Below are 18,228 nucleotides of genomic sequence, written 5' to 3' on the forward strand. Positions count from 1 at the left end.
CAGCCTTGTCAACAACCCTCCTCTGCACCATCCTACCGTCCTCTCTCCCATATCCCATTACCACTTTCACTATAGCAAAACATTAATGTTATGAATTGTCATGTGGCTGTTACTGGTTAGTGTATGGTAAGCACACCATAATGAATGAATGAATGAATGAATAAATGAACCTTGACCTTCTGCCCTCAGGCAGACGATACAGGACATTTAAAACACTCACCACTAGACTGTTGAACAGTTCTTACCCAAAGGCCATCACTACACTGAACACTACCATGAAATCATCCAGATAACTGAATAAATGTGCAATAATATTATTTATTTAATGTTCACAGCATATGTTGGCCGTATACCTGCTGACTGTGTGTGAGTGTTTGTGTGCGTGCGAGTGAGTTGAATGTGCATTTAGTGGAATTAATGTTATTTATCTAGTTTTATCTTTACTATTTATTGCTTTGAGATCCGTCCTCTCTTGGTGAAATGAAATGTCTTTGTATTTTTTTAATTTATTTTTTTAACAATGACAATAAAAGGAATCTTGAATCTTGAATGAATGAATGAATCAGTCAATCCACAATTGCTTCCTAACTGGTTTCTTTTTCTGTACTTGAGTCCAGTCATTTAACATCCACCCCCCCCCCCCCCCCCCCCCCCATCACTATTCCCTCAATACTGACTACAGATATATACTTCTCAAAAACAGCGCGCCAGTTTCCTCAAAACTCAGCAAACATCAAAATAGCCCCGTTTTAATTTAAGACGGTCTCCGCCCACCTTTTCATAAGTGTACGGTGCCGGTGAAATCAAAAGCGAACTGTGTGTTACGTGTCAGTGGTCCGTGTGTATGGGCAATGTAGTCTTTTGTGCAGTAAGCGCTGCCATGTAACTGTCTGACAAACTACAACACCCACAATCCTTAGCGCGCCAGCCTCTAGTGTTGACATCCGCCGGTAGGCCATTCACACCGCCTGACAGTTCTCTCTACCAGACGCGTTAGAAGGTACATATTGAAATGTGAAGTTGTTTATTGTTTAACAGGCTCTGTTAAATGTTTTAAAGCCATTCCTGTGTTTAGTGTTAACTCTTTCTCTCAGGACTGAAGATAAAACGTTCAGGAGAAGCTGCAAAACAGCTGACAAGCTAACACTCGTTAGCAACACAGTCTCACATGTTATAGAAAGTAGCAGACAAGTTGTCATTCATACAGTAGTTAAATATGTTAAATATGACACATCGTCCCCGGAATGTACCTTTTTAATTTGTTTATATGGAGACAGTGTTCATGTTAGAAATAGCTGACTGGTTATAATCATCATTATAGTGAACCGTGTTGTTTAATAAGGTACAAATCTATCGTTTCCAGTCTTCAGTTCGGTGTAAACTTTATCCAATAAACAGCCTTTGTTTACCTCGTAATCTGACTTTTAGAGCAGGTTTCTCTCTTTCTCTCTCTCTCTCTCTCTCTCTCTCTCTCTCTCTCTCTCTCTCTCTCTCTCTCTCTCTCTCTCTCTCTCTCTCTCTCTCTCTCTCTCTCTCTCTCTCTCTCTCTCGTAACAACATTACGTCACTTACAGGTACAGGTTACATATACAGATACAGAACACATCAAAAGACCCTGACTATGTTTTACAGTCTGTTTAGAAAGACCGCTTTACATCAGCAGCTTTTGGAGCATTTACAAACCTTTACAGTTATTGAAGTTAAGCTTACAGTGTGTGTGTGTGTGTGTGTGTGTGTGTGTGTGTGTGTGTGTGTGTGTGTGTGTGTGTGTGTGTGTGTGTGTCAGTTATAGAAATCAAGAGGAGAAGCAGTGTATGGAGGAGAAAGAAGCATGGCTCCTCCAAGGCTCACTGGTGCACTGCGCTCCTTTTCCAATGTCAGCAGGAAAGAGGACTTCACTGAACAGCTGTATGATCTGAAGGTGAGTCAGGCCTGGAATGAAGTTCAGGGATTGTTTGAAGATTTCATCAAATGATAGTGTATAATTGGGAACTAGCGTTGTCACAACAGAACTTTAACTTTCAAGTGTAACGTGGAACAGTTTTGATAGAAGCTGAAACAAAATGTGAAATAATGTGCAGCATTATTGTTGCTTAATTGTACTTTCATGTTTAAGTATTCAGTTCCAATGTGGTGCTGACAGGGTCCAAGACTGATGAATACACAGTAGTGTTAAAACAAATTATTTGAATTAATTAATTGATCTGTTCTCATCTGAAATGTGCTATAATTAGCTGTCCCTGACCTGAGAAGCACCTGATCCAGCTGCATATTGCTGTAAAATGCATTCTTCTTATTCAGTAGTTAATTGTTTGGCAGGCTAAAGGGATTTTGAAGCAGTTGTTTAAAAAAAAAAAGAAGAAAAAACAGAATTTCTGGTGAAAGTAATTAAAGATTGTTTCATGAATTTGTGCTCATTCCAAGATAGTGTAATGATGGGCTGAATCACTTTAAAACAATTCAGTTTGTTTTGTTTTTACAATGATTTCTTTGTTTCCCTTTGGAATAAATAACAACAAAACATAATAACATCATCAATAACATTAACCAAAAAACTGTATCGGTTACTGATCAAAATTGGCCCCATTTTTTAAATTAAAAATCGGTATAGCTGTCAGCCCAACATTTCACAATCGGTGCATCCCTAATAAAAACATCAATATCCATCATGACAAAATCATGACAGCACATTTTCCCACACTGCATGTTAGTTCACTTACCAAAATATTTGACCTTTGTTAATATTGTATCATGTTAATATTTAATCTTGCATACTTAACCACCTCCCTTTTCTTTGCTACATGGACAAACTCCAGATGTTTCCATTTTGGATGCCTGGAATATCCACAAAGACAGCTCAGTCACTTTTTATTTAAGGTCACATTTCAACATCAAGTTACAACATAGCTTTTAGCATCAGTGTGTGTGATCATAGTCCCCTGTGAGAGAGTGAAAACACACCGATACTAAACTTGACACATGGATTTCAAGTGGCTAATGGCACCTAGTAGCAGTATTAACACTAGCAAAGGTTAGCTGTTGCAGGTAGTGAGAAATGAGTGTATCCCAGACCATCAACAGGTAGGAGGAGGACATAAGAGCAGGGACCCCTCATGTTAGTAATGTTAGTATTTATGTATCTGAAACCATCCATCAGGTTACTAACATCCATTGTGAATAAAGTGCCAGTTACTGTTAGTTTTGTAATTAAGTGTTATATTAGTAGTGGATATTTGAGGTCGCAGCCCTTCATTTTTTCATTTTTTGGCCACTTGGGGGCAGTGCAACAAGTTATAAACACTGACATATTATCACCTTCTAAGTTTGATATGGATAACATGTTCGCAAACACATGCAGCAATTAGGGAGCAACATTATATCAGCATTCATTTTGAGTCCTGTCTTTATCCATCTGATGAATATAAATCTAATGTTCACTTTGCTTTAGGCTCTGGTTTGTTAACATTAACTCCTGAGAAACAAATGCTGTTGATGCTCCACTGTGTTCACCAGCTAGTCTCTAACTGAGTCTGTCTGCTGTTCAGTGCTAAGCAGGTAGTGTACAGTGAGGGATAGGAATGGAGAACCACTTCCAAATTGTCCAAACCATTTTACAGAGCTCAGCATCATATATTCATCAGCATATAAGGTCATTGATACACAGTGGATATAATAAAACAGTTGCATTGTCACTGGAAACTTGTGTTGGCCATTTATTCTACATAAAAAATGATGAGGAATTGATAAGAGAATCAATAAAGAATTAGACAGATAAGCAGAATTGATAATGACACTGGTATCAATGAAATCAATTCCCATCTCTCTGTATGGTGCATAGTGGTTTAGTGTACAGTCGGGTTACCAGAGCTTCTTCACTGCAGCTGGTTGTCACTTTGTTGGGCCCCTCCTACATCCATGTAGTCATGTGATGCATTTTTCATATAAAATAATAATACTAGCCATTTAAATGTTAATCTGTTAAGATTTGTTGCTTTAAGATGTTAAGATGTGTTACTTATTGATTGAATAAAGTGAAAATAAATTATTCCCCTTTTGCTGGGGACCCACTGGAACCCCCTCAAGGACCCCAGGGGGTCCCCGTGCACTTTGAGAACTACTGGCCTAATGAATAACTTCAGCTCTATTTTAGACCAGTTATGACGACCAAATACCACAGGCTGGTTTGTAAGAAGTTGACAGACTCATGTAGCAGCAGCAGGCCGATGCTCACCTTCCAGCCTAAATCCAGGGTTCTATTTTTGTGAATGTTGCCTAATGAAGCCTGAAGGAAATCTCTCTGAGATCAAAATGGTGCTTTATTCAATTTATTGGGAGCTTTCAACACAGTTTGCAGTGCAGATGCTATTTTTGTTTCTTCATCAAGTCTTTAATTTAGCAGTTTTATTTGAATGTGCATGCTCTCCTGTGTTCTATTTAAAGTAAAAGCAGTTGGAAAGCATGGGGGAAGTTATGATGCACATAGTCAATACTGAAGGATTTCAGTGGTAAAGAATCAGGATATAGATGGTAAAATACCTGGATTAGGATGTCCCTATCCAAACAATCTATGGTCTAAAGAAGAGCAGCAGCCACAAGATTTCAGTAGAATGGGTCAAATGAATTGGACTTATTTTGTGGACATCAAACATATCTTATTTTGGTTTTTGCCATTTCACAGCCTTGCCCGTCATTATTTCATGTTTTAAAAAAAAAAAATCTAAATCTCCTGTCTTTCACCACAGTGTTTCTCAGATCAGTCGCCTGTTCCTGGATCGGTATTCAGGCGTCCACTTTTACCTGGCTCACCTCCGAGTTAAATCCTCTAAGTAGAAAAAGTGCTTCTCTAGTGAAATGATGGCTGAAGTCGCTCTGAGATAATCTCAGAGTTGATGTTAAAATGCTTAGCTTTAGGAGGTAGGTAGGCGCTGATTGTAATGGAGTCACTGTGTTAATTCTTCTCCCGACCTCAGAACCTGAACTGTCATACCTGCTCAGATTTAATACCTCACTGTTAAAGTATAATGGGAAAAGCTTCTATCCAAGTCCTCTAATGTTGATTTAAAACTAAAAATGTATGCTCATGTACACTGACTTTACTACAAAATGCTGAAGAAATAACCACAGAGTGAAAAGCATTTAGCTTGCTTCTGATTAGGCTTGGGTATAGAACCTCAGTACTGTTTTGGAACCAACTCAAAGGAGTCAACAGCACTAAATATTGAAAACTGTCGAGTACAGATTGCTATTAGTGTCTTGTTATATTCTTATCAGTTTCCTTAATTAGACAGTTTGTGATTTAAACAATTGGAACCAATGATTTAACACATTTGCCGATGATAGACTTTTGTATTTGGGCAAAGGTTTGTATGGCTACATGTGTCCAGACAACATTAAACATTTGAGAGGCCTTTTTTTCCTCTCATAAAATGAAGAGAGGGTTTGTAGAAAAAAATATTCATAATCTGCAAAGTGGGTCATTAGAAAATATGTTTGTGTTGGTACTAAAAGTTAAACATTTCAAATCATACAGTCACAGTTCAGTGTACTTTATATTGGTTGTTGGGTTTTTGTTGAACTTGCTTCTGTTGTCTGTGGCTCTTGAGTTTGAAAGACTCAACACTTAACCTGACATTGGTTCTTTATCTAAATGGTGATACATTGAAGTGTTTTTCAGTGTTGGATCCATGCTAGACACTGAAATTGAGAATATCTCAGCTTTTGCTGTGCTGATGTTGACCATGACTCATAACTAACTTTAAGTGCAATACTAAATCACTGAAGTACTCCTTTTAATGCTAGAAATTCATCTGGGCATGATTCATCGCATGGAAAAGAATTCATGTTGTAACTGTTCAGTGAGTCCGTCAAGTTTAATGTCAGGTTGATTTGAACTGTGTCAGGGATCAATCAATCAAACTTTATTTATATAGCACCTTATATCCAGGTTAATGTAGTTCAGAGTGCTTCACAAGCTGATTGACAAGCTGATAAGACAGAACAAGTGACAACATAAAATGAAATAAATAAGATAAAAGCTAGACTAAACTAGGTTTAAAAGTGATAAAAACAAGAGAAACAAATAAATAAAATTGATAAGAAGATAAAAATATAAAATGTTAATAAGAAAACAACTTTAAATATAAAAGCAGAATAACATTTGAAAACATCAGAGCAAATTAAAAAAAAAAAGATTTAAAAAACATTCTTAATCAAATGCTGTTTCAGTTTTAATCAAGTCAAGTATATGTCATTTTTAGTAAATGAGCTTCACGAGAATATAAAACTGCGGTAAGACATTGATTGATTCTACAGTAAATAACTTATATCATCCATATGTCACACTGACTGCACCACATCCAGTTCCTCTATAGAATTTCTGTGCAATGTACTGCCAAACTGTTATATGTGGGTATATTGGTCTCATCCCAGTGGTCAGTTAGAAATATCTGTGGTTATTAGAGCAGTGAGTGCCACTGTTCTCGGTCTTGAAATGTAATGTTATTTTTTCCTGTGACTCATATTAGACCAAACGTCTGAAGAGACAGGAGCAGTTTGCCAGAGAGGGCCTGACGTGGCAGAAGATCGTCCATTTCTGCACCGAGCATCAGGACAAAGTGAAGCAGCAAGCTGCCAATCAGGAACTGAAGAGCCTCCTTCTGGCAGCCAAACAGATTGGTAATTAACTCCTCAGCCTTGAATCCATTGTCATTTCTTTCAGTCTGTTTTCATGTGTTTTCTCGGCGTATATGACGAAAAGAGTGCTGTAGTCTGTTTTTAGATTGCTCATCTAAAAGTGATTGTGAAACACTGAGTAGCAGCTGAAACGATCCTGTTATTGTTTCTGGTCCTTTGGATATTTTTCAAAGCTTTGAGCAACACAAACTACCTTCACCTTCATTGTATTGGGCAAGAAGCAGAAATCTCCGACACAGATGACTCAAACCCATGAGTGGAAGTAATAACCTACATGTACTCTAGTTGCTGATGTATGTTTTTTGTACCGGCACTTTCTTCAGTATTTTTAAAAAGTGGTGATTTTTTGGACTCAACCACTACTCATTGTTTGTTCTAGTATAGTAATTTGCTACATCTCAAGTCAAATCAATAACAGACTATGGACAAAAGTTGAGAAACTGTCTAAAAATGGAAAATAAAGGTGTCAAATCAGCAGCTGCAGCAGAGAGATGTCCATTGAGTTGCTGAGTGGGAGTGGCTGGTTTCACAAGTGTTTCTCCCCATTTCAAATGTTTATTTAAAAGATGTTACTGAACATAGAAACTCACCACTCCCCCAAATAATATAACAATCCTATGAGTTTATATTACAACCTTAGTTAGTTAGTTTCACATTTTGGCTGGGATTTTAGTGGACCTTATAAAATAAGGTAAGGTCAACTTTATTGATCCCTCTAGGAGAAAATTCAAAATTGACACAATAGTAACCTTGTAATGCTGATGTGATATAAAATAAAATAAAATACTATATTCAGTAAACAATCTCTAAAATAATCTGTAATTATATAAATCTACAATATACATAAATTCCTTATAATGGATACAAGCGTGCAATCTGTTTTATTAGTGGGAGTGGTTGCTGAATTCATGTAAAAGTGACCCAGAAATGAAAAGTGAAATGATTCACTCTATTGATATTTGCATTTCTTTATTTGAATGGAATGATATGTGAATGAGTTTGATAAGTCATCTGATGTATGATCCGCATGTTGACTGGTTGGCAGGTAGTGGTCTGCCTGCTATTGGCTGAATTTCTAATATTGGAGATAGAACAGAAGAAATGATGTTTTGTTTATCAGAAGGCACCAGGCTGCATTCTATCATACACAACATCATTAAAACAGTGTTAGTGAATGAGTAGCTAAGTCCAAGTAGACTGAAGTGATAACACTTTATTAAATCAGGATCTAACTATTTCTGTGTCTTCCTGTTTATTATTGGAAGGCTGCTGGAAACTGTCCGACTTGACTTGCAGCTTGTTGTTGAACCCGTTGTCAGGATAAAGAGTTAAATAAATGCCAAAAGGATTTTAGTCTTATGTCCAAACTATTGCCTAGAAGATTATTCACTACTGAATTATTAATGCTGATATTGAAATGCCACTGAATTTATACCGCAGAAATATTTTACTTTGTAACACATCTGTCTGAATTTATGTGGTCTGAATTCCCCACTTTCAAGCAATGAGATGTCAAAAACTTTACTTCCAACATATTATAGGGTTTATACCTGCAAATAGAAAATGAAAGTACTCTATATTCAAATTGCTCAAATTCAATAAGCTTAATTTGGATCTAAAAATTCTAATGAAATCCAAAAATCTAGTAGATCTAGTAGCAGATTGGCCTGGTTTAAAATTCAGATCTGAACACTCAGTTTAGTTTAGTTCAGTTTATTTTTTTAAGTTAAGATTTACACAAAAAATGACAGATAATGACAGATAATATAAAGTTCAGAGAGAGGCAGAAAACCTGAATGGGTAAAGCCTCCACCAATTTTTTTTTTTTTTAAATTAAACAATATTACAGAAAATAATATGACCACATAAAAGTGAGAACAAACCAAAAAAGAAAGAGAGTTAGTGTGTGCATGTGTTTGTGAGGGGGACATTGGCCTCAGTGTCTGTACATGATACATGAAAACTATAAGTGAAACATAGAGGATAAGCAATGGTGGATAGAATCAGTCTGACCTCTGGCCTATGAGCTACTGTTCTGTCAGTCATGTGATGTGACGTGTCTGTGGCTGCTTAAAGTCTAGTATTTGATATCATTTTGTGCTGAAAATGAAGAAAACTGTACATTTCTATGTGTGGAAATGAAAAGTTTTGATGTTTATTCGAACATACTCACTGCCAACAGAGATGGTTGTCACACATCTGGACAAGAGGTCAATGAATTCATTTCAAAAGACTTCCACAGCCCACAGCGCTCTAGGATAGGTGGTGGTCTGAAATACAGAGGCTTACAGATAATTCTTAGAGAAAAGATAGTCCACCTGCAGCACTGCACAATGCATAGTATGGATTAAGAGCTCAGGGAAGTTTAGTTAAGGCTAGTAGAGCTCCATGTAAAGGCTCATGTATCGATCCCCTTTCTCTCCTGATTCCTTAAAGAAACAAACTGTAGAAACGTAGATACTTGTCATACAGTAGTGGGGAAATGGTAATGTTAAATAGACCACTGACACAGGTTCAGTAACATTACAGAGCTAGTGTAAAGCATGTCTAATGTTTTCTCATTTAAAAATTGCTGTCAACAAATGAAAACATGTTAGATTACCTTTATAGAGGAAAACATGTGTTAGATGCTGTAATCCCCAATCTGTACCTTCTACACTCAATTATAGAGCTCTGTCATGAAAGCCTGTGATGATTTTCATTTAGTTTTCTTTTCTCTCGTTCCACAGTCAGCAGAAACAGTATTTATTGTTATGATGCTCTGCGCTGCTTTACGTGCTGAACCCGCCCTCTGCTTATGTGACTGGATCCAAATAAGAAGTTGCTGTTAAGCACACTGTGGAGAGGATGAAAGCAGCCATTCTGCTCTGCTACGTGCTGCAGCGACTCAGATGCTTTCAGACCATTTTAATTGGTTTAAATCCTTTTCATCTGCTTTCACTCCCCCCCCCCCCCCCTCCAACCTTCTTCACTCCATTCCTCCTCCGTCTCTCTGACATTTTTTCCTCTAATTGGACAATTACTCTGTATTCCTTTTTTTGTTAGGAGCACTTCTGGTTAAGCATGAATTGTTTGGAATATTATTTAAATGAAGTGCATGGACCTTAAACAGTGAGCTCATGGTGTGCTCACAAGAACAGCAGCTGATTCTTCACTGGAGCTATGAATAGTGCACAGCTCACATTTAATGGCCATACAAAACAAGGCTGCTATCTAGATACCACTAATGATAATTGAAAGGCTGAAGGTGATTGTTGCAGTAATCCTATTAATCATCAGCATTAAAATAATGACCAGTACATCAGATTTAATTGTGCCTTCAGTTTAAAATAATAATTACTGCAGTAGTGAGGGGTGGATTTATCATCAGGCAAGGTACACAGCTAAGAGGGCTCCTTATACTTATATTAATTTGTGATGTTTTTATATGTAATACATATAAATTAATGGTCCTGTTTTAACTCTACTTATCATCCCCACATCTACACACAAGTCTTTATTCCAAACTAATGATCTCATACTGGGTACACTTGAGTCTGTACGGAATAAGAATCACTTTCACTGCATCAGCTATATTGTATAAACTAGGTAAAATGACTTTAAGTGACATTTATACTCCCACTGATAACAAAACTGCTTACATGCAGGAAGGTATACAGGATTTCATTCATTACTGCTAAATAAAACAAAAGATCATATGTAATACGCAGTATGTCAAAATCTGTATATCTCTTACACACAATTATCCTAAATTCTATTGACTAATAAGAACCACACTGCTCTCACTCATAACTGTATACATACATTTTACACAGGAACCAAATCTGTGTAACTCCCACAGAAAAACATCTGAAAGGAAATGTCTCTCTCCAGGCTGAGCAGAGAAACTGTGCTGCTACTGCACAGACACACTTGTCTCCTAACCTGATTGGCTGTTGCTTAATAAGCTAATTAATCAGAACATGGAGACTCTTGCCTTTACCTAATACTATTTGTGATTGTTATGAGTTTTTTCTTCCACCCTCAGCAATCAATGCAAAACACATTCAAATGTAAAACTTGTGATGAGGACAACAATCAATCACATTTTATACAGCAGCTTTCATCCAGGTTAATGTAGTTCAAAGTGCTTCACAGCTGATTGACAAGACAGAACAAGAATAGACCAAGGACAACATAAAGATAAGGAACAATAAAAAAAAAAGAGATTAAAATATAATAAAGATTTAGGATCTATGATAAAAATGTAAAATAAGTCATTAGTGAAAAAGTTAATTCAAAGTTAGAGTACAAACTAGGTTAAAATAGATTAAAAAGGCAAAATAAAATCATAAATGTTAGAGAAGAAGAAGATAAACAGAGACAAATAAAACTGATAAAAGGATAAGAATATACAAATAGTAATAAAGCAGAATACAATTTTAAAACATTTAAACAAATTTTAAAAAATCTAAAATTAGATTATTATCTAAAAATAGAAATAAAAAGACTAGGGATGCTCGATATTGACTTTTCTGCCGATATCCGACATTCCGATATTGTCCAACTCTTAATTTACGACACCGATATCACCCTATACCGATATATGCAGGCTTTTTACACCAAAACTATTAGGTAACAACATAACATATCTCCTATTGTTGAATTAACACATTATGCCTAATTTTATTGTGAGGACCCACTGGATGCAAACATAAATGCAACATGGCTTTCCAAATGTAAACACTGTCTGTGCAAAATAAGAGAACAACTTCAACTTAAGTTATGGGGGAAAAAGTGCCACTGCCATATTTATTATGCTGCTTTGCAGTCATTGCACACTTGGAAATAGTTCCAAACCACAGAGGGCTGATATTATCGGACATTATAAACCATTCTTAATCAACCTCCCTCTAAAATATGACATCATACCCCTCATGAATATTCATGCTAACATACATTTTGGTAGCAATTACAATGACTCTGTATGTAAGAACATCTAAGAACTGTATTCCAATATTACTGATTGGAGAAAAGGACACGAGGGAGGCTCATACCTGGTTACCTGGGGACCGTACTAATTACTGTAATCATGACATCAAAGTATAAATCCATTATGTTGTGTTTTGCAGTGGGGACTGATCATGGTCAGGAGGCCATCCAACATGCTGCCGTCTTCCTTTTTGAGACCTTCCACAACAAAGACCATGTGGGCACAGAGGAGACCCGGGCCATTAAGCAGATGTTTGGACCCTTTCCTTCATCTGCAGCTGACGCCTCCTGTGCCTGCGTGGCCCAGCTGGTGGCTCCGCTCGGAGACTCCCGAGTCGAGGAGTTCATCCAAGCCCAGAGTTCCCGTCACAACCCCAAACAAGGCTCCACTTTCGGGCGCAACATCACCTTCTCCTATGACTGCTACACGCTGGACCCTCTGGATGATCTGCCCCGCCCCGCCGTCTGTGAAGATAACATGCAGCTGGACTTCACCAACTTCCTCAACAGCCATCAGAGTGGGAGGAAAGCTGCCAATGAGGACGAGGCGTCCGGCTCAGGAAGATCTCATAGTCCTGGAGATGGAACCATTCTGAGAACAGAGGTGGAGAAGTATCTGCTCGGAGGCAACATGATCTCATCCAGCCCAGAGGAGCTGTGCACCTCCCTGTTTGAAATGCTGGCCTCCCACAAGAGTGCCGACGAACTTCAGAACGAGGTTTGTGTTGTTGGAAAACAATATCTAATATATGAGACAGTCTATTCAATATACAAAAGTTCTTGGGCATCTTTTTATGCAGGTGAAGAGAAACTAAAAGTTGCAGCCGATTTATCAGACTCAGAAACTGGTTTATTGCAAATATTGGGGGGGGGGTAGAGTTTGTGTTGATAGACAGGGCATCTCAGGGTGTGAGGTTTTGGTCTTGACAGAACTCAGCCTCTGTTTGAAAAAGTTGGTGTGTGGCGTGGGAGGGGTCTGCCATGATGTTTACTGCTGGCCTCAGCGTCCTGGAGGAGTGCAGGTCCTGAAGGGACAGCAGGTTGCAGCCAATCAAATTTTAAGCACAGACGATGATAAGCTGCAGTTTGTCCTTGTACCAGATGGTGAGTGAGGCGCCTGATGTTCTGCTCCCACATAAGGTCCTGGGTGATGATGGCTCCCAGGAAGAGGAAAGACTCCACAGTATTGATTGGAGAGTTACACAGGGTGATGGGGTTGGGTGGGGTTGTGACCCCTCTGACATCCACAACTGTACAGTCTTTAGAGCTTAGCTAGATATGTAATGGAGGCATTATATTCTACAGTTTTTAGTGTATAAAATAACATAAAGACAAAATAGAGCAAAAAACAAACAAACATGTACGCATATATTAATCTTTTATTGAGAAAAAGAATCGAATAGTTTACAGAGCTTCACTAGCTTGTATTAAATATCACAACCTCTTGACTTTGTACTGTAAAGTGAGAAATGTACAATATCTGGGTCAGAGTCTGATCAGTACAGTGAACATATGAGTATGAACATACTGTACTGTCTGACACACATGAAGAAATGGTTGGGTGTGATGATTCATACAAACATATTTGTATGAGCCGGCGTATACGGCTGAGAAGGAGAGACTGAGGAGAATAGAAGACAGGAATGTTACCACAGTGTTGGTCGTAAGCACATATCTATAATGGGTCTGGCTATAGAGCTGCACTGTGTGCTTGCTACACAGATATCACTTTAAGGCTGTTCTTTCACTAGAACATTATTTTTGAAAATATCTGGACCTGTGGAAAAAAACAATAATCATCCCTAACCCAATTAGACTGATGTAATAATATTGTATTATATTTAGCTAGGAACAATTATAACATTAAGAACATTCAGAAGCTGTCATGTTAACATGGAATTGAAACAAGGATAAAAGAAGTGAAACAAAATAATCATGATGATCATATCCCATATATCATATTTATTTATTTTCCAAAAATTAGCATCTGATAAAGAACTAATGAAAATCCCGAGTGAACAATTTGATCATGAAGTGAAAAAAGAGGAGTCAACTCTGAAAATGATATTTGTGCAACATAAAGTTTGACGTGTCCCAGTGCTAAGCTTAATATCTTGGCCTTCCTATTGATTCTATAACCTTAACCTTCAACAGCTGGCCTTTTGGGTTTCATCCAGATGCTGGATTTATCGTGGCCCAGCAGTTAGGACAAGTCATCCTTGGCCTTTAACTCCAGACTTTCCTACTTCTGCGTGGCTTTGACCTTCATTGGAATTAAAGACTGTTAGGAAATATTAAAAACATGTCCTTTTAACAAACAGGTCAACATTTAAGAGAGCAGTTTAAACCCTTCATGTTGTAACATTGTATTGATAGAAAGATCAGATGAGATCATGTGAATACACTATGCGGGGAAACCAAGACATTACATCAGCACATAGCACTTAGAGAGATACAATAGATGGTAGTGCTGCTCATATTCATATCAACTTTATGTATTTAGCAGAATATTCTTGTCCACAGTGTTGATTCCAAGTAAAATGTAGTTGCATGATCCTGAGTCAGACTTCATTACCATTTTGTTTTCACTTTATTTTCACTCTGACAGCATGTTCATGATCACCACACTGAAAGCAGCACCCAGACAGGATTTTCAATTTTCTTCAGGATTATCACATTTTCTACAAACAAAACCTTAAGCCATCATAATAATTTCAAAGATGCTAAAATCACATAAATATAACTGTAATTACAAGTACTTTGATTGCTTCTAATCACAAAAATAGCACTCCAAGCATGACACTACAGAATAATAATAAATAAATCTGCTGCAGGATTCTGAGGTGAATAAGAATCATTTTTAAAAAAATGTAATGGAGCTGGCATTAGACGACAATGAAGTAGTTTTGATCTGCCTTCTCATCCTCCTGTGTGGAGAGAAGAGAAATGATAAAATAAAGGCCAGGATCAGGATCAGAGTGCTTTCACCCTGTTGAAACCTCCAGCAGTTATTTGCCATCCTTAACATTTACTTATGGATCAAGAAAGTGCTCCATAATTCTGTCCCCCTGCATTATCATCCACCTCCATTCCCTGCCTCCCTTATACTTGAAGGCTTTTATATTGTCCATATAGCTCTCTCTCTCTCACTCTCTCGCTCTTTTTTCTCTTTTCTGCTTCCCTCTCTTTCCTTTCTATCAATTGCCTCACCGCAGAGGCAATATTGTACAACTTCAGCTGCTTACAGTTGGTTCCAATGTTCCTCACGTAGTTGACATTTGGAAGCGAACTCTCCCACTGACATCTTTAGATGTAGAATGGCCTGTGTGCGCGCGTGTGAGTGCACCTGCCGACTCGCCATGCATCCACCTCTGTGTGACTCCAAAGTCAACAGTAAAGTTTAAAGGCTGTGCACTCAGTGCCATTAAAGCTGACAATGGAGAGAACCTGCTTCTTATTATTTCTCATTGGTGACCCTGGATTGCTGACATTTTGTGGCAGCCGCTGAGCTTGTGAGGAGGGGGGCGCTGGTACAGTGGGAGGCTATTATATTATACAGTAGTTGATTGGGAAGAGAATATCACATTGTAGGTTTGAATAGCCTCACTTTAATGATTCGGAGGTGTTGAAAATAACATTCACTGAAACCTGGGAATGTTTATGATAACTGATAAAAAACCGAGCTATTTTTGTCACATTTTGAAATGTTTGACTTCTACGCATTTTGAGGCTACAGCTGTTTGCGTCTTTGTTGTGTACTGTTACCATGGTAACGTGGCAAGGTTAATGGAAAAGGCAGTGTTTACATGTTCACACACAATAAACATGTATATTCTGTCACAGCCTGCAGTCATTGAGGAGTAGTCTAGTGCAGATGAGTAAAACATAGTTAAACATGCAGTCTGTAGTGTATTTTGTTGTCTTTAGTGTAGTTAACAGTCACTTAGCTTAGTGTATGTAGTCTAAAACACATTGAATGGGATCTGTAACGCTGACATAAAATCCCAAAACCAAGAATTCATAAATATATAAAAAACTTCAGGGTTGTGTAAACAGTAACCTTTACATTTGTTGGTATTTGATGACCTGACTCTAACTTGAACCTTAACCCAAGCACTTAGTAAAAGTAGTATCCTAGATTGTCAGCAGTATTGTAATCTTGTAAGGTAACCCATATTGGTCATTATTTCCACTAAAAGACAGAAAAATATTCATTTTATATACTGGCTCTTCAAAGTGCTCTCTGAAATGAAGCCTTGGATATCTTGGGTCCATGAAATGAGAAAATTAAAACGTTGTGGTAGAGCTAAACCAAATACATTGTTAGAAAGGTCTCAACCTGTAGAGTAACATTATGTCAGTATGATGACTCTACATGCCTCCTGCTTTGAAATACTGACCTTTGAACCTTGTGTTCTGTGCACGTTTAAAGGCTTATAATTCATTAACAAGTGACTGTTAAGCAGTGACAGCCAGTAAAGGTGCTACAGACTCGGGACCAATTGTTATAAAGAGCTCTAGACCTCCGCTATCATGTGATTAGAGTCAACACATGTTTAATTCTCAGAATCAAAGGAGAAATAATTCAGACTGATGGTCATAATTTCACCGATTTTAATGTGGAGGTATCAAGGACACGTGAGTCACTAGGTAATGTTATATTAGATTAGCTTTTTATAAATGCGGTCATGCTGCCTGCATGTTTTCAGTTTGTTGCACTCTTATAAATGAGTTTCTTTCAAAGAGTGCAAATACTGACAGAACATTGTCACTTTTTAAAATGTAATGTAACAGTTGAAGTGCACAATACTGTTTTACTCATCAGAGCAACAGTGTGTGATTCCACAGATGCATGCAGGTTACTGAAAAAGACTTTGCAATAAAGTTATTAGTTCATTTGTCCAATTGACCCTCTCTCTTATTATTATTCAGTTTTTTATTATATTTACAAAAATATGTTCTCATTTCAAAATGTTACTATTCATGTAGTTTAGTCTCTTTTTTGATAAGAACAAAGGTCATCAACACACTGAACAAACAGATCAATAGCTAAGGTTGCTATTCAGTTTAAGTATCCTCTGAATTGTGTCCATATGTCAAGTAGTGAAAGTTGGCACCAAATGCCTGATTACATTTAATTGTATTTATTTTGACTTTGATCAGATATGATTTGATCATACTGTACTGTATTTAAGTTCCTGTAATGATGTTTGTGTTAGGAGACACATTCAACTAATGCATTTAAGAAGATTGCCTTATACTTTGTTAATGAACAGACAGGACAATTGAGAAAAAACAACAATCAGTAAGTATTGCCAGATGTTTAAGGCAGATATATAGAATATTGATTTTTGAGAGTATTAAGGTCTAACAGCAACATATCAGTTGATATGTGTTCAATATCACATAATAATAATAATAAGCACTTTCTTCATTTAATTTTCCAAGTGGAGGCAGGCTATATACAACACAAGGCAACCAGGCAGTATACTTACAACAAGGATAAATAATATAAAGTAAAACTGTACATATGATTGAATACATGTGTTGATACAGTCTGCTGCCAAAAAAACACCAACAACAATAAACAATCCCAACAACCAACCAATAGGTAATATAATATAAGTCAAATAATAATAAGCACTTATTAATAACTGTAGTCTAGACGTGTAGTGAGAGAGACATTCTACTATTGAATGATAAACTTGTCATTGGTTTCCATTACATAGTGCATCAAAGTAACCTAATACAATTTTAGCATTTCTGTGCTGACATATACACTAGTACTGATAAATTTATCATAAGCTAATATTGACCAATAACCTTTACCATGGATATATAATAGGGCTGGGCAATACTTTGACTCTTAGATTTTGAATATTGTAATATGGTGATATGGAATAAGTGTCTCTTCCTGCTTTTAAAGGCTGCATTACAGTAAAAATATCATTTTCTGATCTTAACAGACTGTTCTATTATCTGCATTTATCCACTTAATCATTATATCCACATTACTGATGATTATTTATCAAAACTCTCATTGTGTAAATATTTTGTGAAAGCACTGATAGTTACAATATTGTCAAAATATCAATATTGAGGTATTTGGTAAAACATATGGTGATATTTGATTCTGCCCATATCACCCAGCCCTACTATATACTGTATCTGTTGGGCTATGGGTACATTTATAATGACTTAATTAGTTTCATACTGTTACAGTGGGTATTTAAACCTTGAATCCTACAGTTCAATTTAATTATAATAATAATATATAATATAATCATTGTATATGAGAAGTATGCCAGGGACTTTTTTCATATATAATGTTATATAGGGGGCAACATTCAAATATATTATTTAATCAGAGAATTACTCACATGTAAAGTTTTATTATTGAATTCCATAAATGTCATCTCCTGTAAGTGTACCAGTACTGTGACATTCAGATATAACAGTAGTCAGCTGTTTAACCGACATTCTCCACCTGGGGACCCATGCAAATAACCAGAGAAGAAACTTATTATTAATAATCAATGCTGTGTTTGAAAAGGTCATTCATAT

The 18,228-nt window shown here is 37.0% G+C and overlaps 1 protein-coding gene across 1 annotated transcript in view; it reads left to right on the plus strand.

Moving 5' to 3' along the window:
• The first annotated feature begins 948 nt into the window (after positions 1-948).
• Positions 949-18,228, plus strand: part of ascc3 (activating signal cointegrator 1 complex subunit 3) — a 174,518-nt gene continuing 157,238 nt past the window's right edge. The window contains exons 1-4 of the mRNA XM_062422423.1: positions 949-1,000; positions 1,787-1,921; positions 6,525-6,675; positions 11,805-12,382. Coding sequence (XP_062278407.1) covers positions 1,832-1,921; positions 6,525-6,675; positions 11,805-12,382 — 819 coding nt within the window. The 5' untranslated portion in view covers positions 949-1,000; positions 1,787-1,831. The remainder of the gene's footprint in view (positions 1,001-1,786; positions 1,922-6,524; positions 6,676-11,804; positions 12,383-18,228) is intronic.

This window comes from Scomber scombrus, chromosome 7 (assembly GCF_963691925.1).
Source record: "Scomber scombrus chromosome 7, fScoSco1.1, whole genome shotgun sequence".
NCBI classification, from domain to species: domain Eukaryota; kingdom Metazoa; phylum Chordata; class Actinopteri; order Scombriformes; family Scombridae; genus Scomber; species Scomber scombrus.